Raw genomic sequence first — 26,736 nt, 5'->3', positions numbered from 1 at the left:
TGGTTGAGGGACCACGAGCATGGCCTAGTGGTTATAATGCTTACTCAGCAGGCAGGAAGCCCTGGGTTCGATTCCTCAGTATCACACATACAGAAAAAGCCAGAACTGGTACTGTAGCTCAAGTGGTAGAACACTAGCCTTGAGCAAAAAGTGTCTAAGGACAGTGCCCGGGCTCTGAGTTCAAAGTTTTTTTTTGTTTTGTTTTGTTTTTTTTTGTGCCAGTTCTGAGGCTTGGACTCAAGAGCCTGTGCACTGTCCCTGTGTTGTTGGGGGTTTTTGTTTTTGTTTTTTGTATTGTTTTGCTCAAGGTTAGCACTCCACCATTTGAACCACATCCCCAGTTCTGGCTACTATTTTGGTGATTTGAGATTAACAGTCTCAATACTTTGTCTGCCCTGCCCAGGCCTGGCTTCAAACACTGATCTTCAGATCTCTGTCTGCCCCCTGAGTAGCAAGGATTGATTATAGGTGTGAGCCACCAGTGCATGGCTCAGATACATCTCTGAATATAGAAAAGCAATATGGTATAATACTATGGGATAGTAAATAGCAGGTAAAACTAAAGGAATTATTCAAGCTCACTAATAAAGAAAAAAATTTAAATCATATTAACAAAAAAATACAGAGCAGGGCAGGGAGTTTGGCCTAGTGGTAGAGTGCTTGCCTGGCATGCACAAAGATCGGGCTTCAGTTCCTCAGTACAGACATATATTTTTTAAAAAGCTGAAAGTGGTGCTGTGGCTCAACGGGTGGAGCACTAGCCTTGAGAAAGCCCAAGGACAGTGCTCAGGCCCTGAGTTCAAGCCCCAAGACTAGCAAAAAAAGAAAAAAATATATACATTTTTATGCCACTTCCTGCAAGTATGAGGATGTTCTGTATTTACATAATCTAGTACACTAGCCACTAAACACATGTCATCACTTTAAATTCAAATACATGTAGTGCACTGGACAGCGTAGGTCCAAATTTTGTTTTTTGAATAATGATTAGCTAACCTTAGATAAGAAATGACATAGGAGTGTAAGAAAAAGAAAACCAAGCTTTAGACTATACATAGTAATATTTGAATATTTTTCAAGAAAGTAATATTTACCACTTACAGAAAGCAATAGAAAATCAGTCTCCTGAGGCAAATCAGCCTATGAGGCAAGACATTTAGGGTTCCTCTTCAGTCACATGTTGAAAAAACTGGATAAGTACAGTAGCTTTTTCCCAAAACTTGGGAACCACATTTCCTCAGATTTTTCTCCCAAACTTTCCCCTCCCCCCTCTTATTTCTAAACAACTAGTTATTTACTAATAAAAAGATAATGTAATTAAACTACAAAAAGTTGTACTAGGGTCCAGGAGCACGGTCTAGTGACAGAATATTTGCCTTGCATGTACGAAGCCCTGGTTTGATTTTTTGGTACCACAGACACACAGAAAATACCAGAAGTGGTGCTGTGGCTCAAGTGGTAGAGTACTAGCCTTAAGAAAGGCCAAGGACAGTGCCCATGCCCTGAGTTCAAGCCCCAGGACTGGCAAAACAAATAAATAAAAGATACACTTTCTAAGCACGTTTTCTAATGTAAGTGATTGATCTGTGTCTTCCTATGCAACAAACCTAATACTAATACTATGAGAAGGACTGTCATAACTCCTTAAGCTTTCTTTTCTCAAAGCCCAAAGACCTCTCTGGCTCTTATTAAGGGAAAAGTCAGAACTTTTGCACCCATCATATAGCTCTATCTGGCCAATGAAGAACAGTAGCTCAAGTCAAGCATCAACTTTCTGTTACTGAAACAGCATATTCATAGTGTCAGCAAAAAACCTAAATACCTTATTGTTCATTTATTCATTAATGTTCTTAATGCTACTATATTGTATACCAGACAGACACTGTTCTTAGAAGAGATAAAGCAAAGAGCAAGATATGTACACAGAATCTCTGCTCACAAAAACGTCTGAATTCAATATTAACATGCCCAAATATTCCAATACAATAGAGCAGACCATGGGTAATTCCTAAATGTTCTTTAGACCAGGTTTTCAACCATCTATAACAAAAATGAGAAAAAAGAACAATGTAGTAGATAGAATGCATTTATTTTGTAGGAGTTTTTTTTATTACAAAATAACACCTTTCCTTTTTTCTTTTCATTTTTAGTATTTACAATGTTTCTGGGCTAGAGACATAGTTCAACTGGTTAGAGCGCCTGTCCAGCAGGAGCAAACTCATGAATTCAGTACCACCAAAACAAGTATGTTGTTTACTTCATGGAATACTTACTGACTTAGGTACAAAGATGAAAAATACATGATTATTTCATTGGTTTGTTTTTAAAGTCTTACTTGCAAGGTAAGAAAACACCAATGAAACTTCTATACCAAATATTTGCTGGTACTTTATTTATCCATGTCATCTAGTTATCAAGGTCTAGAGACAGCTCTCTCAGCCCTAATATGCACCCTCTCCCCAGAGTAAGCAATCACTCACTCCTCCAAAAAATAGTCCTCTGTTATAGTTAAAAATGATTGCATTTTGATAGAAGGAAATGTGAGCCTTCCCACTGTTTTTCACAAGAAAAAAACTCACAATAAAACAGATCCAACACACAGAATTATAAATGCAAAAAATAGGCCCACAATCAAAAATGCATATTTGTGAGAGTGAAAATTATAATTCATGAGTTACTTCAGTAACAATAAAAACAGCCACCCTTTTATCAATATTATCTCCGGCTGGTCTTAAACAACATCCACACTAGAAAAAGAAGTTGAAATTAAGCTCCAGAAAAGTAGGTGTGGGCCTGAGAAAAAACACAGTTCAAAAGAAGTTAATACAAATTCTACTACAAAAAAAGTTTAACAGGGTCGACAAAGTTGCAGATTTTACTCAGTAACTGAAAGTAACACAAAGTTCCCTTGGGGCATTTCAAATCTTTTCCTTTCACCCATTCCCCAGTAACAATAAAATACTTACTCTGGGTAATCTGAATGCTTTCAGGTAAAGGTTAGATTGGAAGCAATACAACATAGAACAAACAAAAGGGTTTGTTCTCTCTCTTTTTAAATCAAGCTGGTCTAAATTCCCTGGCTCAAAACTCAAATCTGCCCTTTATGTGTGTGACCTTGTACAAGTCATTCAAACATTTTATTCAGCACCACTGATCTGTTACAAGCTCCACTCCTGCAAAGAGCAATGCTGCCTTACTCAATTCGTGCAGGCTTCCTCGGCCAAACCACTGAAAATTCAGTTTCTCCCAGTAACAAGAAAACAAGGATTAGAAGTATTTACCTCACAATGTTAACTGGAGGAATCAAAAAAGGTATATATATATATATATATATATATTAATAAACTCTAGATGGTAACAAAGGTTGACTGTTATGACAATAAGTGGCAGCTATCGAACTTGAAAGTCCTGTTTTGAGAACTTCCAACCACTTGTGTAAATGCCTTTAGCCACCAGGCCAAAGTCGCTCAAGTGCTGAAAGCTGTGTATTTAACAAGAAACCTTCAAAACGTCTCTATAGTCCTGAACTGAAATATCTAATAAGTGATCCCTGAATTGTGCGTGGGTCCGACAGCTAAGCTATTATAAGGCATTCAGCATGCTCCCGAATTCCCCTACTAAAAAAAAAAAAAAAAAAAGGCAAAGCAAAACAAAACAGGTCATCCCCTTGCAGGCTTCCCAGCCTCCCCGCCAGGCGTCCCCCGGCTATCAGGGACCCCCCCCACCCCCTCCTCCTCCTCCGCGCGCACAGAGGGAGGAGAGAGAAAGCCTGGGGGGCGGGGGCCGCGGTCGGGGGAAAGGGAGCCTCCCTACGCCTCTCGCCCAGACCCACCTTAAGCAGGATGGAAGGCGGCAGCTGGTTGATGTCTGGGGCTTCGGGGGGCGGCTCCCTGTGACAGTCGCAGGGATTTTCGGGGGGCTCCTGACAGTCCGCGTCGCCGCACTCGTGCTGCTGCTGGACCGACGAGGGGGCGGTACCCCCAGCTCGGACAGCGTCCCCGCCGGCCTCGATGGGGACACATTCGGAAGCGGGCGAGGCGGGCGTCGGATACAGTGGCTGCGGGGACTGCTCCGGGCCCGGGCAGCAGCCGGCGTCGGGGGGCCGGGGCGGCGAGGCGCCTCCCCCCGCGGGCGCTCCCCCGCCGCCGCCGCCGCCGCCGCCACCGCTGCCGCCGCCGCCGCATCCCCCGCCGCCGCCGCAACGGGGCTGCTTGCAAGGGGTGCAGGCGGGGACCCCGGCTCCCTTCCGCTTGCACACCATCTCGGGGGGCGTGAGGGGCTCGGCGGGCGGCGGCGGCGACCCCCGGAAGAGCTGCACGGCAGCGGGCGGTCCCAGGAAGCGCACGGGCCCTACGCTGGCCAAGAAGAGGCTCCGGCCCTGCTGCTCCCAGGCGGCGGCGGCGGCCAGCCCCAGCTCTTTGCAGCAGGAGGCCGGCGACGAGGCCGAGGCGGCGGCGGCGGCGGCGGCGGCGGCCGAGGAGAGCAGGAAGCGGCGGGCGGCGGCGGCGCAGTCCTCGGCGGCCAGGGCCGCGTAGCGCCGCGCCAGGTGCTGAGAGGAGGCGGCGGCGTAGGCCCCGTCCCGCGGCGGCGGCGGCGGCGGCGAGAGCGGCGGCTCCTCCTCTGGGCCGGCGGGGGCGGGCGCGCCGGGACTGTGCACTATGAAGCAGAGCATGCAGGGCCCGCGGAAGAAGCAGTCCCGGCTCCGGGGCGCCACCGGCTGAGGGGGCGCCTTGGCCGGGGTACGGCGGGTCAGTCTGAGGAAAGGGCGCCGGCGGCGACACCAGCTGCAACAGCGCGGCCTCTTCTGGCTCGGGCGGTTACGCGGCTCCTTCGAGAGAAGGTGGCCCATATAGAAGGCCCGGGGAGGGCGGCGGGGACGAGCGGGAGGGAGGCCCGGAGAGGCGGGCTCCCGGCGGCGGGGCAGGCCGCTCGCTGGCTGGGCCTCCGGCCCGCAGCGGGGTCGCCCGCCCGGCGCACACACGGGCACACGCGACGGTGGGGGTGGGCGGCAGCAGCGGGGCCGCCCGGATGCCCGACGGGGGGCTACATGCTTTGCCCAGGGAAGCCGGGAGAACGATGGGCGCGAGCTTTGGGGACGCGAGGGAAGGAGCGAGCGAAATCGGCTAGCTTAGCTAGGAGACCAGTCCAGACCCGGCCAGCCGGCTCAGTCAGTCAGCGCCGCGGCGGGGGCAACGCCGGGTCCAGCTCGGACCATTTTAACTGCGGCTCCGCCGGCGGCGCGCGCGCCCGCGACACGGCTCGGAGCTGCGGGAGCGCGCAATGCGCGCCGGGAGAGGGGGGGGGTGGGGCTGGCCGCGGGGACGCGCGTGGGGCGGCGACGCCGGTGCCGGCTGCTCCACCCGGGTAGGCCACCAGCCGGGCGCTCACCGGGGAGAAGCTGACCCTCACGGGGTGCAGAGTTCACGAGGTGTCGGGCACGCCCCTCTTCCCGTCGCCCAAAGGTTTCTCGGAGGCCGCGGGACGCCCGCCCCTCTTCCGAGGCGGGAGGAGACACTTCCGAGCCAGCTGTGTGACATCCGTTTCCACAGCCGCGCTGACGTCTGGAGGTGTAAGTTCAAGAGCTGCCATTGGCCAGACGCCGCTCGGCTCTTCCCTTCGCTCCCCACCCACCCCGTCTTCACCCCTCGACTCGGAAACGGAGCCCGGTTCGGAACCAGGAAGAAGTTCCGCCGGAAAGGCCGCCGCGGGCCCTGAGGGGAATGGCCGGCGCCTGGCCCTCGGGGCGGTGTGCGCCGGCCGCGCCTCGGGCCTGCTGGCTCCTTCCGCACCGGGTTTCCCCCCACTTGTTTTCCTACTTGTTGCGTACTGCTGCCTTTCCGCAACTTTACCTCTAATTGAGAACGTCCTTAGATGTTTCCGTACCGGGCGCAAAGAGCCCTTGGCAACCTGATGAGTCATTCTGTGCCCCGGACCACAGCTCTGGATGGCCGTGGTGTGCGCCCCGGTTATTCCCTCCAAACCGTGTGTATGTGGTTGTGCCACTCCCGGGGTTCCAACCACCATGGCTGAGGTGCAGAAGAGGACACTACTGCTTTGCAAGGTTGAGTTGATAAGACAGTTACTGATGCTGTACCTGACTTGGAGAGATTGGCTTTCCACAAAGGAGGCTTGAATACTCGTTTAAAGAACAGTGAGTCGTTGGGGCCGGGAGTTTGGCCTCGTGGTAAAGTGCTTGCCTAGCATAAAGGAAGACCCGGGTTCAATTCCTCAATACCACATATACATGGAAAACGCCAGAAATGGTGCTGTGACTCAAGTAGTAGAGCTCTAGCCTTGAGAAAGCCCAAGGACAGTGCTCAGGCCTTGAGTTCAAGCCCCACGACTGGCAAAACAAACTAACAGTGAATGTTGGGGCCGGGAGTTTGGCCTGGTGATAGAGTGTTTGCCTAGCATGCAGGAAGACCCTGGTTCAATTCCTGTGTACCACATACATAAAAAGCTGGAAGTGGTGCTGTGGCTCAAGTGGTAGAGCCTTGAGAAAGTCCAAAGATGGTGCTCAAGCCGAGTTCAGGCCCCAGGACTGGCAAAAACAAAAAACAGTGTCTTCATCTATTTATTAATTTGCCTAGTCATTCTGGAGGTTGAAAAGTTCAAAGCATCTTCATGTTATGTCATAACAGTCATAGAACAACGCAAGTCCTCATCCTTTTCTTCAGGAACCCCACTTCATACATGTGATAACATCATTAATCCAATCATGAGGGCAGAACTCTCCTGACCTGCTTTTCTTTGTCTTCTTTTTTGTTGGGGGGGGGGGAGAGTGGGTGTGGGTGTACCTATCTTGGGGCTTCAACTCAGGACCTAGGCACAGTCCAAACTTGTGCTTCAGGCTAGTGAGCCATAGCTCCACTTCTTTTTCTGTGATTAACTGAAAGTAAGAGCCTTACATACTATCCTGCCCATGCTAGCTTTGAACTGTGATCTCAGATCTCAGCCTCTTGGATAGCTAGGATTATAGGTATCCACTGGCGCCCAGCATTGCTTGAAAAATTACCTCTTTTTCCTTCCTATTTTCTTTCAACATTTACAAAAGTTAATATTCCTTTTATAAATCATTACACTATAAATCAAAGCTATTTCCTACTCAATAAAAGGGATACAAGATAGTAGTGTCTCTTATGGTACAAATCTAGAGAAATACTTTCTGAAGTGAATATTTCCCATAATAAAAATATTTTAATGTCAATAAACAATATTAAATAGTAATTATATACTAATATTCTCCACACCGCCAGACCTTGTACACTTTATAACTTTTAGAAGAACAAAGCTGAGTGCCTATGGCTCATAGCTGTAATCTAGCTACTCAGAAGATTGAGATCTGAGAATTTCGATTCCAAGTTAGCCAACATAGGAAAGTACTTTAGACTTATTTCCAGTTTATCACAAAAAGCTGGAAGTGAATCTGATTCGAGTGGTATTCTTGAGCACAAAAGCTCAGGGACTGCCCAGGCTCTGAATACTGAGTTCAAGCCCCAGGATTGGCAAAAAAAAAAAAAAAAAAAAAAAAAGCATTTACACTTCAATGCATCACAATCTTCACTGAAAAAAGTTATGGATGGGCTGGGAGTTTGGCCTAGTGACAGAGTGATTGCCTAACATGCATGAAGATCTGGGTTCGATTCCTCAGGACCCGTACATAGAAAAAAAGCCAAAAATGGTGCTGTGGCTCAAGTAGTAGAGCTCTAGACTTGAGAAAGCCCAAGGACAGTGCTCAAGCCCTGAACCCAAGCACAGAACTAGCAAAAAAAAAAAAAAAGTTATGGAGCACAGTCATTGGAAAGTGACAAATACCTACAAAGAATTGCTTACACATATTTATTTTAAAAGAAAACTTTTTTTTTTTTTTTGGTCAGTCCTGGGCTTCAGCATTGTCCTTGGGCTTTCTCAAAGTCAGAGCTCTACCACTTGAGCCACAACACCACTTCTGGCTTTTTTCTATGTATGTGGGACTGAGGAATCGAACCTGGGTCTTCATACATGCTAGGCAAGCACTCTACCACTAGGCCAAACTCCCAGTCCCAGAAAACTTATTTTTAAAGAACAAAAACTAGGGACCTGGAGTTTGGCCTAGAGTCCTTGCTTAGCATGCATGAAGACCTGGGTTCCATTCCTCAGTAGCACATACATAGTAAAAGCTGGAAGTGGTGCTGTGGCTCAAGTAGTAGAGCGCTAGCCTTGAGAAAGGCCAAGGACAGTGCTCAGGCCCTGAGTTCAAGCCCGAAAATGACCAAAAAAAAAAAAAAAAAAAACTGGCTTATTTCATACAGTCTAGCTCCTCTTACCTTGAAATGTCTGACTATGCCTTCTCTTCTACCCCTCTATTATATTAAGATACGCTTTATAGCATCTTATTGGTTTCATTTTTGGAAATCATATGTGAAAGGAATATTTGCTAATTTCAAGTTGTAGAATAATGACTGAAAAATGTAGAAGGATCAGGAGTCCATGGCTAACACCTGTAATCCTAGCTATTCAGTAGGTTGGGATCTGAAGATAGATATTCAAAGCCAACACAGGCAAGCAAGCCTACGAATCTATTATCTCTAATTAGTCATCAAAAAAGAAAAGAAAAGAAAAAAGCCAGAAATTGAACGGTGGCTCAAGTAGTAGAGTCCTAGCCAAGAAAAGAAGTAGAAGGAAAAAAAATAGCAACATTGATGTACCTGGAAGGTGAAGGTTAGATTAGAAAGAATGTATTCAGCCAAATGTGACTGAGCTGAAGTACAAACAGGAAGTCTGTTAAATATAAATATTTGTAGTGTGAGTGAGTCAGTAGATAAATTAGTAAGAACTAACAGGAAACCACTGGGTTGCAAGCTCTGGGAAGGAAGAACCGGTATTTCTACACAAATAATTTATTCTTTATTGTTTTCCCTACATCCTTGACAAATAATTGGTGCTTAATAGATGTGGAATGCATGAATTACCTTCACTTTTCCTGATTGTGATACTAGACTTTGTGATAACTTGTGCATGTCTTAACCTACTGTTTGTTAAAGCACAGCCTTTTGAAAAGATTAGGAAAAGGAAAAAGATGTGAAAGACTAGCTTTATAACATTTGCCCTGATTATTCACATTGGTAGATTAAGGACAGGAATTATCAGACTACAGGCTTTTTACCATTTACAGCCCAAAGCTTTGTTGTACCTCTTGAATGGTTTCACTTTGTTTGTTTGCGAAGTGCCTGGGCTTGCACTCAGGGCCCTGGGCACTGTCCTTTGAGTTTTTGTGCTCAAGAGTAATTGGACAACAACTCTACTTTCAACTTTTTTCGTAGTTAATTGGAAGATAACAGCTTCACAGACTTTCCTGCCTGGGCTAGCTTTGAACCATGATCCTCAGATCTCAGCCTCTTGACTCACTGGGATTAGAGATATAAGCCACCAGCTAGCTCCTGGCTTCAAAGTTTTTAAGTCATTCGGGGTGGGGAATGAATGATTTTTGTGACAAAAATGAATTTTGGTGGGATAAAAGAATTTTGTACAAAATTGAAAACAAATAATGTTCATCTAAAATAATGAGGGAACTACAAAAGGATAGAAAGCTTGTTCTGAAGATCAAAAGACAAAGCACAGGTAGAGACAAATGCTGAAATAAATATAGACTCCACAGGGAAATCATTCCTCAGTTGTATCTGTACCAGTAAAGATAACTTTTTACATTAACAGCTGATTTTTTTGGGGGGGGTTAGGGTTTTTTTATTTTGGGGGTGGGGGGTTGCCAGTCCTGGGGCTTGAACTCAGGGCCTGGGTACTGTCCCTGAACTTCTTTTGCTCGAGGCTAGAATTCTACCATTTGAGCCGCAGTGCTACTTCTAGCTTTTCCTGTTTATATGATACCGAGAAATTGAACCCAGAGCTTCATGTTAGCTCGACAAGTGTTCTACCACTAAGCCGCATTCCCAGCCACCCTGAGCTTCTTTTGCTCAAGGCTGGCACTATATCACCTGAGCCAACCTCTACTTCTAGCTGTATTGGAGATAAGAGTATCACAAACTATCCCTAGCTGGCTTCAAACCAAAATCTTCAAATCTCTGCATCCTGAGTATCTAAGATTTAGTAATCATTTATTGCAACTAATAGAATAGTTTTTAAAAGTGATAAATACTAATAATGAGTAGGCTAGACAATACATAACACTTCATAATATACCCAGTAATATTTTTGTCTTTTTTCTCATTTCCAAGTCTTTCACAATGTTCTTTATGTTCTTCTCTACTTGTGAAGTTGGCACTTATGTGGGGAGGGACTCACATCATTTTCTGGAGCTCCACTAAATGGTGCACCTTGGTCACATCCCAGAGCAAAAATGCCTGCCCTTCACATTGAAGATTTGCCAAAGAAGGAAAAGCTCAATGTGGAAGCTAAGCACTTTCATAAATAAGTGAAGTTGCAGTGGCAACACATGTTTAAATGTTCTGAAGAAATAAAGAACTCTATTGAAAAACTACAATCCCCTGCTGGCTCTGATCCCCTGCTGAAGGAAATTCCAGAAGACAAGAACCCCCTTAAAGAAAAAGTTGCATTGTTTCGCAGATAACTCTAAGGAGAAACTTCATTCTCAGTGGCTCAGTGATGTTTTGTCTGTGTCATTTTTGCCCAAATGAAATCAATATGCCTTTTGCCAGTCTTGGAGCTTGAACTCAAGGCCTGAGCACTGTCCTTTCAGGCTAGGACTCTACCACTTGAGCAGAACACCACTTCTAGCCTTTTCTGTTTATGTGGTACTGAGAAATCAAACTGAAGAGGACATGCATTCTAGTCAAGCACTCTTACCACTAGGCCACATTCTCAGCACCACCCCCTTTTTAAGAGGATAGATCTTCTGTTGTACAATTATAGAATTAAAGACATTACTGTGCATGTTTCAGGAATTTTTTTCTTGCTGTTGTTGTTGACTTTATACCAGTACTGGGCCTTGAAATCATAGCCTGGTACTCTCTTTTAGCCTCTCTCAGGGTTGGTGCTCTTACCACTTAAGCCTTACCTCCACTTCTGGCTTTTTGCTGATTAATTGGAGATAAGAATCTCACAGACTCTCTTCAGAGACTAGCTTCAAACTCCATTCCTCAGATGTCAGCCTGCTGAGTAGCTAGGACTATAGAAATGAGGCACCAGCACCTACCACAGTTCTTTTTTTGGTGTTATTGGTCATGGGGCTTGAACTCTAGGCCTGGGTGTTGTCCCTGAGCTCTTCAGCTCAAGGCTCTACCACTTTGAGCCACAGTGCCACTTCCAGTTTTCTGATGTTAAATGGAGATAGGAGTCTCATGGTCTTTGGTGCCAGGGCTGGTTTTGAATCAGGATCCTCAGATCTTAGCCTTGTGAGTAACTAGGATTACAAATGTTAGCTATGGTCACTAGCTCCATAGTTCTTTTCAGTATTTCAGTGCATTGCTTGATGCTTCAAATGTTTTGTCTTGGTAGGAAAAAGCACTCTAGATCACCATTTTTTGAGTAGGGGGGTGAGTCTTGGGGTTTGAACTCAGGGCCTAAGCACTATCCTTGAGGCTAACACTCTACTACTTGAGCCACAGCACCACTTCTGGCATTTTCTGTATATGTGGTACCAAGGAATCAAACCCAGGCTTCCATGCATGCTAGGCAAGCATGCTACCAATAGGCCAAACTCCTGGCCCCTAGATCACGTCATCAACCAAAAAGCTAATTTAGAATATTTGTGCTATGTACATACATTGGTGAAATAAGGTCAGGAATCAGCAAACTATAGGAGTGTTCACCAGTTACAGCCCAAATCCTGTTTTTGAAAGTCCTGAGAGCTAAAAATGACTTTTAAATGTTTAACTCATTGAAGAAGAATTTTGTGGCAAATGGGCAGTTTATGTAATTCATGCATCCTTCTTCACTATTAAAGATGTATTGGGTCACAGTCAAGCATGCTTGTTTACATGCTATTTGTGGTTACTTTCTGAGTTTAACTGACTGAGAGCTCATGGAATATACGTGCCATGGGAAGATAGCAGTTCAACTTCTCTGCCACTCTGGGCAACTAGATGTTTTCCACAGTCTTCAGCCATCTTCCCCATTACAGGGCTTGGGTTTGGGTTAAAACGTAAGAATTGAATGGCTTTCTGATGGGTGGGACTCCTTTTGGTTTCCTGTAAGGTTATGATTCCAAAGACTTACTGTTCCAGACTTACTACCCCATCTTCATTTTCTCATTCTTTTGTCGTCTCCCACCCCCATCTTCTCTAGCAACTTCAGGTTAATCAGTTTTTCCCAAGATGCTCTCCTAACTTTGTATCAAAGAAAGTAAAGCACTCTGAGAAAGGACTGAGTAGAGATTTTATACTTTGGGTTTGGCTACTTTTTATTGACCTTGTTGATGGACTGCTTCTTCCTTGATTCACAATTTAAAGTTTGCTGGCACAGGAGTATTTCAGGGGCCTGGACCCAACTTCCTTATTTCAATATTTAATAGTGTAAGGCATTTGTTTTCTCATCTGGCCCTTCTACTGATATTCTAGCTATGTATCATTTGGAAACAGTGGGTAAGGGGATAAGGAATGGGGGGAACTAGTAACCCCACATTTTGGTACATGAGTAGTTGTTCAAATTTATATGTGAGGAGACAATAATTGAAGAAGCTTATTCAGTTTATTCAGCTGGTTGCTTTGCCTCCAGGGAAGCTTTGAATTTAGAAGTCTGACCCTTCCCAGTAAAGGTAAGAATTGAAGTGCTCATTAGCATTTTAAAAAGCAGAGCCTAAAGGTACTGCCATTAGAGTCCCTAGGATTGACCCACACGGCATTTGCATACTTAGAACTGCTTAGCCAGTTCTTGTAGCTACTTAAATTTGTTTACATCTTTGTCTCTAGCTATTCAGCAAGTTGAATGACTTCCTCTTGAAGGTGTAAATCAATTCTAAGCTTCCCTACTAAACCGCCTATAGCTTATCTACTGTCAGATAATTTGCAACACAATTCGCTTCCCTTCCCCACCCCCACTCCAGCTTCTTTTTGCTTCAAAGCTAGCACTTAAGCAATTCTGGGTGTGTGTGTGTGTGTGTGTGTGTGTGTGTGTGTGTGTGTGTGTGTGTGTGTGTGTGTTTTACTAATTTAGTGGAGGTAAGAGTTACCCAGAATTCCTTGCCCAGAGTGGCTCTGAACCACAATCCTCAGATCTCAACCACGTGAGTAGCTAAGATTATAGGCATGAACCACCAGTGCCTGGCCTAAATAATGTTTCTTTACATTTAAATTTTTAATTGTTTTTTTAGAATAGATTTGTTCCCATAGTAGTAGCAGACTGAACTCAGCCTCCTGCTTGCTAAGCAGGTGCTCTATCAACTTGAGCTACTTGCCAGCCCAGCACTTTTCTTTTGTGCAAGTCCTGGAGCTTTAACCGAAGCCTGGCACAGTTCCTGAGTTTTGATGCCTATGACTAGTTCTCTACCTCTTCAGCAACAATTTAATTTACTGGTTTTTTTGGTCAGTCATGAGGCTTGGACTCTGGGTCTGGGTCTGGGCACTGCCCCTGTGCTCTTCAGGCCAAGACTAGCGCTCTACCACTTGAGCCACAGTGCCACTTCTGGTTTTCTGGTGGTTAATTAGAGTTAAGCGTCTCACAGACTTTTGTGCCTGGGCTGGCTTTGAACTGTGATCCTCAGATCTCAGCCTCCTGGGTAGCTAGGATTACAGGCTTGAGCCCAGCTTCACTTACTATTCATTTGTTCTTTGCCAATCCTGGGGCTTGAGATCAGGGCCTGAGCACTGTCCTTGGGCTTTCTGAAGGCTAGTGGTCTGCCACTTGAGCCATACTTCTGGCTTTTTTTTTTTTTAATGTATGTGGTACCGAGGAATTGAACCTGGGTCTTCATGCATGCTAGGCCAAACTCCCGGCCCAAAAGTACATTTCTTTTTTGGGTAGTATCTCTCCCTTCTTTACCCTCTTGTTTTTTTTTCCTTCTAGTCCCCACACAAGTTGTATAATACATTATCCAGATAGTGTCTAGTGACTGCCACTGCTGGAGTTCTAACTCAGCCCCGCCAGAGCACTGTCATCAGACACTTTTTTTTTTCTTTTTGCTCAATGCTAGTGCTCTGTCACTTACGCCACAGAGCCACTTCTGGCTTTTTCTGTGTATGTGGTACAGGGGAATTGAATCTAGGGCTTCCTGCATGCTAGGCAAGCACTAAATTCCTAGTCTCCTATAATAGTTTTAAAGACAACTCTGAGGGTTTATTATTATTATTATTATTATTATTATTATTATTAGGCCAGTCCCGGGACCTGAACTCAGGCTCTAGGCACTGTCCTTGAGCTTTCTCAAGGCTAGTGCTCACAGCCTCTAAAAAATTTTTCATTTTTTTGTTCTTTGTTTATTCTTTCTGTGTACATGGTACTGAAGAATCAAACCCAGGCCTTCATGCACGCTAGGTGAGCACTGCACCACTAGACCACACTCCCAGCCTGAAATTTTTATAATTGACTTCGATTTTGTAGTTTTATAGTTGAGTTCAAGCCCTATATATCAGGCATGCACACGTGCATGCTCACGTGCACACACACAAAAGACACAAGCTATATGGTGGTAGATGGTATCTAAAATAGTATTTTGTTATTATTAGGAGAAAACAATTGATAAATATTTTTACAGTTGTCTTCACAAAGACTTTCTCTTTGATCAAACTATAATTATATTACTCTGAGCCATCTTTTCTCACAGTTTTGGCCCGTTAAGCTATGTTTGAGGAAGAACTCAACTAAGTTTATGAAGAATTCCTCTGTCTTTCTCTGTCTCTGTCTCTGCCTCTATCTCTGTGGTCTCTCTTTGTGTGTGTGTCTCTCTCTCTTTTCCTGAGCTGAGGCCTCTGTCTCTTTGTCTTCTCTGTGTCTGTCTCTGTCTGTTTCTCTCCCTCTCTCCCTCCCTCCTTCCCTCCCTCTCCCTCTCCCTCCCTCTCTCTTTCCCTCCCTCTCTCTCTCTCTTCCCAAACTGAGGACCCAACTCAGAGCCTTGCACTTGTCAGGGAAATATTCCTAAACTGAGCTGAATCTCCAACCCAAAGAATTCCTCTCTTAAAATCAAGGTTCTTATGTATGAGAAATAAGTTCTTCAACAGCCAATTGTAAGAATCCAATTAGGTCTGTTTGGCATGAATTTCACTATCTTTGATGTCTCCTTTTTCTAAGTTTCACTTAGTGATGCATTCACTCTGTTCTTTGTTTATAAATCTCCAGATATCTTTGATGTATTCATATATGAACTTCATCTCTCCTCTGTTGCAACACTCCTCTATTATTAAAGTCTTGACTAAAATCTTCCCCTCTATTTTAACATGCTATGGATTACTATTTTTCTTGAAAAGTCTTAGCGTCTAAAATATTTTTCTTTATCTATCCTAGGTTTATGTCTGTGATCTCTATAATAAATGATAGATTAACAAAGAAAATCACACAGATGTATTTAAGTTTTATGTAGCATTGGAACCTTCATCAGGAAATTAAAGCACAAAGAAATAGCTAAATCTGTATTTTTTTTTTTTTTTTTTTTTGCTAGTCATAGGACTTTTAACTCAAGGCCTGAGCACTGTCTTTGGGCTTCTTTTCAAGTCCAGCACTCTGCCACTTGAGCCACGGCACCACTTCCACCATTTTCTATGTATGTAATACCAAGGAATCAAACCCAGGTCTTCATGTATGCTAGGCAAGCACTCTACCATTAGGCCAAACTCCCAGCCCCTAAATCTGTATTTTGTAATAATAGGCTTGAAGAAGAATGGACAGGGCAGTCATGAATAAATAAAAGAACAAAAGGTAATGATCTAATGATAATGAATTTGGAAACATTTAGGAAGACCTGTCTATTTACATTTTAATGTCCCTTCATCTTCATAAATAAGAATGTTCCTTTTCTTTATCAAAACTCAAAACAACAAAACTACAAAAATCTTTATTTGGGGGTCTTAGTAACTGAATTTCATGAAAAAACAGCTCCAGATAGCTCTAAATTCATATTCCAAGGAAGGCAGGGCAGACTGAGCTTACATTGTATATGCAGTGTTCATTTATTACAAGTTACTAATAATTATATTGTAATGGAAGTTTTTTCCCCCAGTCTCAGGGCTTGAATTCAATGCCTAGGCACTGTCCTGTGCTTTCTCAAGGCTAGCACTCTACCCTTGAGTCACAGCACCACTTCTGGATTCTTCTGTGTATGTGGGATGGAGGAATCAAACCCAAGGCTTCATGCATGCTAGCCACTCTACCACTAGGCTACACTCCCCACCTCAAATTAATTTTTGAGGAAGATGGAGAGATCCTTTGGGAAGACTACAAAATGAGCCGGTCACAGAGGTTCATGCCTGTAATCCTAGCTACTCAGGAGGCTGAAATCTGAGGATCAAGGTTCAAAGCCAGCCCAGGCACAAATGGACCTGAGACTCTTATCTCCACTTAACCTCTAGAAAACAGGAAATGGGGCTTGGATCAAGGGTAGGGCAGTAGCCTTAAGCTGAAGAGCTCAGGGACAATGCTCAGGCCAAGTTCAAGCCCCATAACCCTCTCCTTCCCCCCCACACAAAAGACTACAAAATGAAACAGCTGTGTGCATCTTTTAAAGGATGATAGTGAAAATGACAATTAACCCTTGTTAATTTTCAGAGAGAAGAGTTATAAAAATACACAGTATTCCATACTGACTCACCAAAGTCCCAATTCTATTCTGAGGTTTCCATAATACCAAATTTAACCATCTACTCCAGTAGAGTCCAACCAGAAAGACTAGTGATGAAACAAGAAAGGAATGTATTTAGTGTAGTCATAACTGGGAAGGAGGAGCAAGTGTAACATCCAGAGATACATCTTCAAGATACTGACACTGTGAGCCATGTGGTGGCTCACACCTGTAATCCTAGATATTCAGGAAGCTGAGATCTGAGGATCCAGGTTCAAAGCCAGCCCAGGCACTAGACAGTGAGACTCTTATCTCCAGTTAACCACCAGAAAACCGGAAGTGGTGCTGTGGCTCAAGGGTGGTACTCTTGAGATGAAGAGCACAGGGATAATGCCCAGGCCCTGGGGTAGGGCGGTATCTTTGAGCTGAAGAGCTCAGGGTCTGCACCAAGGCCCGAGTCCAAGCCCTATTCCAAAAAGGAAAAAAGATACTGACACTAGCTGAGCTAGAGGATGGGAAAAAAGCTGGAACAATGAGTGTGAGAACATGTAAACAGTACAGATAGTACCACCGTGAAGTGGTTTTGCAGGTCCTGGTGGCATCTAGGAAATAATTGTTGCTTGGAGTGTGCAACCTGTTTCCCATTCATGAAATAATTGTTTTATGTGGGAAGTAGCTTCAGTTTCCATTATGGGGTGGTCTTAGATTTCTTGAAAACATCAAGGAAGATAAGACAGGTTAGGTAGGCATAATCAACCTGTATTATCAATTTTGTATGAAAATATATTGAATGATTAATATGTCAATGAGTAGGCATAGTTTGTGATCCCAAGTTCAAGGTAGCAAAGAAGGCTATTGTTATGAAGGCAAGAATGCCAAACTTTCCTAAATGGAGGGGAATTCCCTTAAGTTCCACTTAAATTGCTTCTTTTTTTTTTTTTCTTTCCTAATGAAACAGGGTCCTACTTTGCTGCTCAGGTTGGCCTTACATTCACAGTCTTCCCTCAGTTTTGAAAGTTGGTGGCATTAAAGTTGCCTTTTTATACATTTGCAGAATCATAGAAAATAAATTTTCTAATTGTGTTCACAGAGGTGTCACAATTTATTTGGGAGAGGTTTCTGTCACCTTTTAGAAAAATGTCAATAGTTTTCTTCTGCTTGCCAGACCGGGGCCCTGAACTCAAGGCCTGGGCACTATCCCTGACCTCTGTGCACAAGGCTAGTGCTCTACTACTTGAGCCACAGTTGCTGTGTAGTTTATTGGAGTCTCACAGATTTTCCTGCCCTGGCTGGTGTGGAATCTTTAGATCTCAGCTTCTGGAGCGGTTAAGAGTATAGGCATGAGCAGCACCAGGCTTCAACAGTTTTTCTTCTTTTCTTTTCTGTGTGTGTGTGGGAGGGGTGGGGGTGTCATGGGGCTTGAACATGGCCTGGGCTCTGTCCCTGAGCTCTTAAGCTCTAGGCTACCACCCTGCCCTTGAGCCAAGCCCCACTTCCCATTTTCCAGAAGTTAACTTCAGCCTCCTGAGTAGCTAGGATTATAGGCATGAGCCACTGTTGTGCCAAGATTGTTCCATGTTCTGGGAATGACCCCCCTCCCCCCCTTGTTTAGGGCTCATGTACTTGAACCCCAGGTGGTAGCAGCTTGGAGCTTAGTGGTTAGACACCTGAGCTCTGATTCGACCAGTGGTTTGAGTTAAATAGCCTATCAGGTGATTGTACTTTCCCTATAAAGGCAGTGTAAAGTTCTTGCTCAGGGCCTTTTCATCATTGCTGGCTGCTGGTACACAGAGGCCCAAGTCTAGACTCGTAAATAAAACGACCCCTGCTCTTTAGCTTTGACTCTGGCCTCTGGTGGTCTTTTCGGGGTTCTAGGAATTCGGGTACAACACCACCGTGCCTGGTTATCAACAATTTTTTTTAAAAAATCTAATAATTGTATTTTGTTGTCAGGGTGATGTATAGAGGGGGTGATATGTAGAGGGGTTGCAGTTATTTATATTCATCAAGGAGTGGGTACTGTTATGGGGTCAGGAGGAGAGGATTCCACATCCCTCCAGGTGGGGATTCCACACCCCATCAGAGTCCACCACACAGAGACAGTTTCATATAAAAAGGTGAATTTATTGGGGAAATAGATGGTGAACTGACTGGCCAGGGACACAGTGCAGACTCGGGAACTGACACTGTGACCCTGAGCAGCCCTCACGCTGGGTTTTTAAGGGCAAAACGTATGCAGTCGAACCTGGCCACACACAGGTGGCCAATGGGATAGTTACATACACAGAGCGACCATAGGCAGCTCCAGCCACACGCAGGTAGCCAATAGAGTTACAATAGGGTTTGAATTTACCTATCACCTTAGTTGGAGTTGGCACACAAATTGGGAAGGTCTCCACACAAAGCAGGCCCACCCCCACCGAAGAGGATATCCCTCCTCATGGGGGGTGGGGAGAAGGTCAAGGTTGCCCCTCCCTGGGAGGGCAAAGGTGGCTGGGCTGTACCATTGTCGACCTTCCACAATGGGGCGGGGAACTTTTAGGCTTGGCACCAGTCCCTGCTCCCATCAACAGGTACATTACTTCTTAAACACCTTCCCATGATTTTCTCCCATTTCCCTCCCCCAACTCCTTCCCAATCATTTTGTTTTTCCTCTTCCCTCCCTTATTTCAAATAAACAAATACACACATACATAGTTACCGGTACCAAAGTCAGATAAAGTAATAGCATGAAATAAACTATGAGGAGAAAAGGAAAAAAAGAGAGACAAAGAGAAAAGAAATAGCTTCACATAGTACATTAAGAACAATAGTCACCAGGATAAACCTCTTGTTTCTATAACTTGGAGACCATTACATGTTTTCTAAGTTTCCATTTTGTTTCCAACTTCCAGTTACTTCCCCCTCAACCCACAGTCCACTTTCCCTTACTCTGTTCAGAGTTCCTTTTCTTCATTTGAATGGTAATAGTGCCTTGAAAGTCCCCCAAATCACTTATTCAAAATTCCTTACATAGAGATAGGATTCATTAACAATTCAATGCCTGCAAGCTCTATGGTAAATCCTTCATTTACATCTAACTACCCCTAATGACACCTCCAGCATACTACTCAAGAAGTTGCTAAGTACTGATTCTAACACTGATTAAGAACCTATATTCTGGACTGGAGAGGTAGCTCAATGGTAGAGTGCTTGCCTACCTTGTATGAAGTCCCTAGGTTTGATTCTTCAGTATTGCATAAACAGAAAAAGTTCAGGCACTGAGTTCAAGCCCCAGGACTGGTAATAAATAAATAAAATAATACCTCTTTCTACCCAGAGTGGGAAAACAAAATCTCTATTAGGTAGGAGAGAAAGAAATCAATTCAGACATAGCCTCCTAAAGAATACTCCAGAACCTCATCTTGGATTTTGAAGTTCTGTTTTGTAGCAAGTTGCTAAGAAAGAAAAATTTAAAAAAAAATTCTTAATAGTTATTTTAAAGCTTTAGAAAAATCAACTATTCGAATAGCAAGAAAATAATATATATATATATTTTTTGTCTATTCTAGGACTTGAACTCTGGGCCTGGGCGAAGACCCTGAGCTCTTTAGTTCAAGGCTACTACCCTGCCCCTTCAGCCACAGTGTCACTTCTGGTTTTGTGGTGGTTTATTTGAGATAAGAGTTTCATAGATTTTGGTGGTCCTTTGGTGCCCTGGCTGGCTTTGAACTGAGATCTTTAGATCCTCAGATCTCAGTCTCCTGAGTAGCTAAGATTATAGTTGTGAACCACCGCACCAGGCAAGAATAACTTTTTGCCAGTCCTGGTGCAAGAACTCAGAGCCTGGGCACTGTCCTTGGACACTTTTTGCTCAAGGCTAGTGCTTGGCCACTTGAGCCACAGCGCCACTTCTGGCTTTTTCTGTGTGTGGTACTGAGGAATCCAACTGAGGGCTTTGTGCATGCTAGGCAAGCACTATATCACTAGGACACTCCTGGCCCTCTTTTTTTTTTTTTTTTTTTTTTAATTTGGAGTAAGTTTTTACAACTGTCATAACCTTCACAAAAAATATTTAGGATATTTAAAATGAAGAAAATAGTAAAAAGAACTATTTGAGAACCTATTGTCTGAGTTATTTTTGCCCAAGGCTGCTTACTGCTCTACTACTTGAGCCACAGCTCCACTTCTGGCTTTTTTTCTTTTTTATTCTCAATTAAAGATAAGAATCTCGCAGACTTTTCTGCCTGGGCTGGCTTTGAACCATATTTTTCAGATCTTAGCCAGCTGAGTATCTAGGCTTACAGGGTTGAGCCTAGCTTTGGTTTAGTCTTTAAGACTGAGATGAAATAAAAATATTTCTGGGTACAGCTGGCCTACACCTGTAATCCTAGCTACTCAAGAGGCTGAAATCTGAGGATCTCAGAGACCTGAGAGTCTTATCTCCAAATAACCTCTAGAAAACACGAAGTGGGGATTGGTTCAAGGGTAGGGTAGTAGCCTTGAGCTGAAGAGCACAGGGACAGTGTTCAGGCCAAGTACAAGTTGGCCCATGACCCACACACACAAAAAAATTGTGGGTAAAATAGCCAATCTCTATGAAAAATTAAATGATTAATGAAGAAAACACAAAGAGAACAATTTTAGAGGAAATAAAAAGTGAACTTTTTAAAAAAAAATGTGTTTGGGACTGGGAGTTTGGCTTAGTGGTAGAGTGCTTGCCTAGCATGCACGAAGACCTGGGTTCGATTCCTTGGTACCATATACATACAAAAAGCTGAAAATGGCACTGTGGCTCAATTGGTAGAGCTCTAGCATTCAGAAAGGCTAAGAACAGTGCTCAGGTCCTGAGTTCAAGCCCCAGGACTGGCAAAAAAAAAAAAAAATCTCTTGGGATGTTTCCAATACGGAGGGTAGGAGGGTAGGAGTTTTCTTGGTACTCAGTATTTCTGGCTAGGTCTAAAAATCTAACAAAGATTTGCAGGAGGAAAACATATAAATATATTTAGTAAGTTATATATGACAGGAGATGAAAACCCCCAAAAAGTCAAACTTGTCTTAAAAAAACACAGGCCGGGAGTTTGGCCTAGTGGTAGAGTGCTTGCTTAGCATGCACGAAGACCCGATTTCAATTCCTCAGTACCACCTACATAGAAAAAAGCCACATCTGACCTCTTTACTTCAGTATAAGGGAAATATTCGAGGAAAGAAAGCAATTACCTAAGAGATAACTTACTTTATTTTTTTGAGGGGGGAAGTTCATAGGGCTTGAACTCGGCCAGGGTACTGTCCCTGAGCTCTTCAGCTCAAGGCTGCCAAGCCCCACGCCTGATTTGTAGAAATTAATTGGAGATAAGAGTCTTAGGTCCTTTTGTGCTTGGGTTGGCGTTGAACCTTGATCCTCAGATCTCAGCCTCCTGAGTAGCTAGGATTACAAGCGTGACCACCTTGGCTGGCAAGGAATTACTTTTTACAAATGTCTTGTTTTGTAATTGCACTGCTGTTTTTAAATTTAAATGCCTGACAGTTTTCTTTTTCAATGTAAAGATTTTGTGAGTATTTTAGATAAGCACATATTATAATTCAATCAAAATAACCTTTATTCTTTCTTTTTGTTTCTTCTTCGCATATTTATTTTTTGTTCTGTCCCTGGGGTTTCAACACTGGGCCTGAGTACTGTTCCTGAACTTTTTTTTTTCGAAGCTGGGCTTCTACCACTTGAGGCACATCTCTACTAATGATTTTTTTGGAAGTTTATCATTTTTTTTTTGGTCATGAGGCTTGAATTCTGGGACTGGGTACTGTCTCTGAGCTCTTCAGCTCAAGGCTAGCACTCTACCACTTGAGCCGAGCTACTTCCTTGGAAGTTTATTTAGAGATAAAAGTCTCCCAAATTTTCCTTCACCGGATGGCTTTAAACCACAATTTTCAGATCTCAGCTTCATGAGTTGCTATGATTACATATATGAACCCAGCACCTGACTCTTCTAATGGTTTTCAGTTCAGCCATGGTCTCTTATTACATATATAAACTCATGAGCACTCAAACACTCACCTTCAGAAATTTTTACTTAGATGAAGTAGTGACACTACTACTACTACTGCTACTGTTACTATTATTATTATGTGCCAATCCTGAGGCTTGAACTCAAGGCCTAAACACTATCTCGGTGCTTTTTAGCTCAAGGCTAGCACTGTACTACTTAAATAGTAGAGCACTTCTGGCTTTTTTGGTGGTCAGGTAGAGATTAGAATCTCATGGTCCATCTGACTTTGAACTATGATCCTTAGGTCTCAGCCTCTTGACTAGTTTGGATTAACGGCATAGTTTTAAAAATATTGTCCTTGATTCTTTCAAGTTACCATTGTGTGTATAGCCACCGTCAAGAATCACTGGCAGTAGACTGAGTCCGTTGCTGGTTCCAATCTGCCTGGGGCACCTGTGCAGGAAAAAACTGAAGGAGCTCAAGGAATTTTGGGGGATACACTTGCTGAGCCATTTTCCCATCAAGATGCCTCTAGTTCAGATTCAGACCTCTCCATGGCCTCTATAGAAACCTGCCTGAATGACTTCTAACTCTGGAGCAAAATTTTCAGCTCCTGAAGCAAGAACACAGTCCCTTTGAGGTAGAGACATTTTTAAACTTGTTCTCAATAATCCTAGGTACTTAGAAGGCTGAGATCAGAACATCTTGGTTTTAAACTAGCCTAGGAAGAAAGGTCCATGAAAGCCTTTTCTGCATTCATCTATCCAAAAGCCTAGAAATGGAGCCTAGTTCTCTAGTTCTCGAGGTTCATCCTAGATGAAGGACCAACACATATTTAACCCTAGACAAGTTGGAATAATATTGGCGCAACTCTTACAATTTGGGAGGGGCATTGGGCCAATTCATAATACCAAAGTCTTAGAATGATATAAATCTTCTATGAAATTCATACATTATCAACTTATGGTGATATGGACAAGGCCAACATGTTGTGCATCTTGAGGCTTTTTCACATGACTGGGTACTATATTTGCTTGCAAAAGATGGCCCTGCATACTTTTTGCAGCTCATTTGATTGTTTTAAAGCTTTTTTAATTTTAATTTTTATTAATTCTTGTCAGTCGTGGGGCTTAGACTCTGGGCCTGGGTGCTGTCCCTCAGCTTTTCAGCTGAAGGCTATTGCCCTACCCTTTGAACCACAGTGACACTTCCAGTTTCCTAGTGGTTAATTGGAGATAAGAATCTCATAGTCTTTAGTGTCCGGACTGGCTTTGAATCACGATCCTCAGATCACAGCCTCCTGAGTAGCTAGTATTATGTGTGTGAGTCACCGTGCCCAGCTCCTTTTTTAAAAACTTTTAAAAATTTTTTTCATGTTTTTTTTTTTCCCTTTATTGAGAAACATAAGACTTGCTTATGTCAAATAAAACCAATTTCTGGAGGGGGGAAAAAAACCCACAATAGGAAAAAAAAAACAAAAAGTTAACACTGTCTGGGACACAGAACCCAGAGAATATATTCTTATAATTGAAAAAAAATTAAATTAAATTTTTTATTTTTTGCCAGTCCTGGAGCTTGAGCTTAGGGCCTGAACACTGGCCTTGGGCTTTCTTAAGGCTAGCACTCCACCACTTGAACCACAGCACCACTTTTTCTATGTATTTAGTACCGAGGAATTGAACCCAGGCCTTCATGCATGCTAAGCAGGCATTCTTACCATTAGGCCAAACTCTCAGCCCTTTATTTTTTTAATTTTTATTTAAGTTATTTATTGATTTTGCCCGTCCTGGGCTTTTAGCTCAGTGCCTGACCACTGTCCTTGGGCTTTCTCAAGGCTAGAGCTCTACCACTTGAGTCACAGCACCACTTCCGGCTTTTTCTATGTATGTGGTACCTAGGAATCAAACCCGGCTCTTCAAATACAGTAGGCAAGCACTCTACTACTAGGCCATGCTCCTGGCCCTGATATTTTAACTTTTTTTTTTTTTTTTTTTTGGCCAGTCCTGGGTTTAGGCTCAGGGCCTGAGCACTGTCCTTGGACTTTCTCAAGGCTAGAGTTCTACCACTTGAGCCTCAGCACCATTTCTGGCTTTTTTTTCTATGTATGTGGTACCAAAGAATCAAACCCGGGTCTTCGTTCATGGTAGGCAAGCACTTTGCCACTAGGCCAAACTCCCGGCCCCATATTTTAACTTTTTGATGAGACATGTCAGAAAAAGACATACATACCCACTAACTTCCTAGCTGATGTATCAAATATATTACCAGAAAATTTAGAGTACATAAACAACTTCAGTCATTGTGTCTGACAAGTGAAGAATCTAGGCAAGATGGGAACATGAGTAAAGGAATAGGAACATCTATTACAGAAGAAATAGGACAGAGAAAGAGAGCACATGGCATAGACATGCCATGAGGAAGACAACATTTGACCTATCTCTTCCATTTGAGTATTTTCTTTATCATTTCTGGCCTTTTCTGTATATGTGGTACTGAGGAATCAAACCCAGGGCTTCCTTCATTTGGCAAGCACTCTACCACTAAGCCACATTCCCAGCCCCTCATGAAACTCTTACCTCTAATTAATCACCAAAAAAAGCTGTAAGTGGAACTGTGACTCAAAGTGATAGAACACTAATTTTGAGCAAAAAGAGTTCAGGTACAGTGCCCACGCCCTGAGTGCACGTCTCAGGACTGACAAAAAAAAAAAAAGGTAAGTGAAACCCATATTTTTGTCATGCATAATTCTGGACTTTAGCATTTAGTTGTCAGTATCACTGAAGTACAAGATAGTGATCCCAATGAATTGTCTCCTTCCTTCTCACTCCCATGTTGTGGTGTATCAGGGAGGAAACCACCACTGCTGCTTCTTTTCTACCTCCTATGTGGCTCCACACACAGTTCAATATCTTTTTGCTATATATGACATGAATTATAGTACTTCCAAATTGAATAGCACTAAGGGTTTTTACATTGTCTTACCATTTCAGGAAAGATGTTTGTAGTAGAGGGTGGGGTGGAGGTTTGAACTCAGGACCTGGAAATTGTTCCTGAGCATTTTTGCTCAAGGCTAGCACTTTACATTTGCACATAACTATACTTCTGGTGTTTTGGGAGGGCAATTGGAGTTGATTCTCATGGACTTTCCTGCCTAGGCTGACTTGGCACTGCAATTCTCAGATCTCAGCCTTCTGAGTAGTTGTTATTATATATGTGAGCCACTGGCAAATATATAATTTGTGATAAGAATCCTCTGCGATATACCCATATGTTCAGAAAAATCAATTTTTTTTGTCAGTTATGGGGCTTTAACTCAGGGCAGGGATACTGTCCCTGATGTCTGTAGCTCTACCATTTTCTCTACTCTCTAGTGTTCTACCAGTTGAGCTACAATGCCACTTCCAGTTTTCTGGTAGTTAATTAGAGATAAGAGTCTCACAGACTTTTTTGCCTAGGCTGACTTTACTCAATCTCCTAAGAAGCTATGATTACAGGCATGAGCCAGCAACACCAGGCTCAATGTATTTTTAAAAATTTTTTTTGTCAGTTGTGGGACTTGAATTCTGGGCCTGGGCATTGTCCCTTAGCTCTTCAGCTGAAGGCTTGAACTACAGCGCTACTTCTGGTTTTCTGGTGGTTAATTGGAGATAAGAATCTCACAGACTTTAGTGCCCAGGCTTGTTTTGAACCGTGATTCTCAGATCTCAGTCTCCTGAGTAGCTAGGATTACAGGCATGAGCCATTGAGCCTGGCTTTTTTTTTTTTTTTGCCAGTCCTGGGGCTCACTAGTGCATGCATGTGTGCGTGCATGCGTGCTAGTCAAGCACTTTATCACTAGGCCAAACTTCTAGACCCAAAGGTTGAGATTTTGAATTTCAAATATTGAAACTAATTTAGAAGATACTAAGAGATTTGAAAATATTCTGAGATTGATTTTCATGATTATAGCACATCCTGTATTTTTAAAGCTGCATGTTTCACCTAAAGATATTCTGGAAACTTTTAAAACATGAAAAGCACGCACTTAGAAACTTATTTTTTGGCAAAAAAGAGCCTTAAAATACAAATGAATACAATTGCAAAGACATAGTGATATGTGATAAACATAGT

The 26,736-nt window shown here is 43.3% G+C and overlaps 1 protein-coding gene, 1 long non-coding RNA gene and 1 pseudogene across 3 annotated transcripts in view; 2 read left to right on the top strand and 1 right to left on the bottom strand.

Annotated features, from left to right (window-relative positions):
- The window catches only part of Fbxl17 (F-box and leucine rich repeat protein 17), a 434,432-nt gene extending 429,090 nt beyond the window's left edge, over positions 1 to 5,342 (bottom strand). The window contains exon 1 of the mRNA XM_090331543.1: positions 3,833 to 5,342. Coding sequence (XP_090187669.1) covers positions 3,833 to 4,849 — 1,017 coding nt within the window. The 5' untranslated portion in view covers positions 4,850 to 5,342. The remainder of the gene's footprint in view (positions 1 to 3,832) is intronic.
- The window catches only part of LOC150064126 (uncharacterized), an 87,678-nt gene continuing 66,282 nt past the window's right edge, over positions 5,341 to 26,736 (top strand). For both annotated transcript variants that reach the window (XR_016535243.1, XR_016535244.1), the window contains exon 1: positions 5,341 to 5,569. This is a non-coding gene — a long non-coding RNA (uncharacterized LOC150064126). The remainder of the gene's footprint in view (positions 5,570 to 26,736) is intronic.
- LOC150064127 (thymidylate synthase pseudogene) overlaps positions 6,023 to 26,736 on the top strand; it is a 44,666-nt pseudogene continuing 23,952 nt past the window's right edge.

The sequence above is a fragment of the Megascapheus bottae genome, chromosome 4 (assembly GCF_031878675.1).
Source record: "Megascapheus bottae isolate mThoBot1 chromosome 4, mThoBot2.hap1, whole genome shotgun sequence".
NCBI classification, from domain to species: domain Eukaryota; kingdom Metazoa; phylum Chordata; class Mammalia; order Rodentia; family Geomyidae; genus Megascapheus; species Megascapheus bottae.
This window is presented reverse-complemented; position numbering and strand designations above follow the sequence as displayed.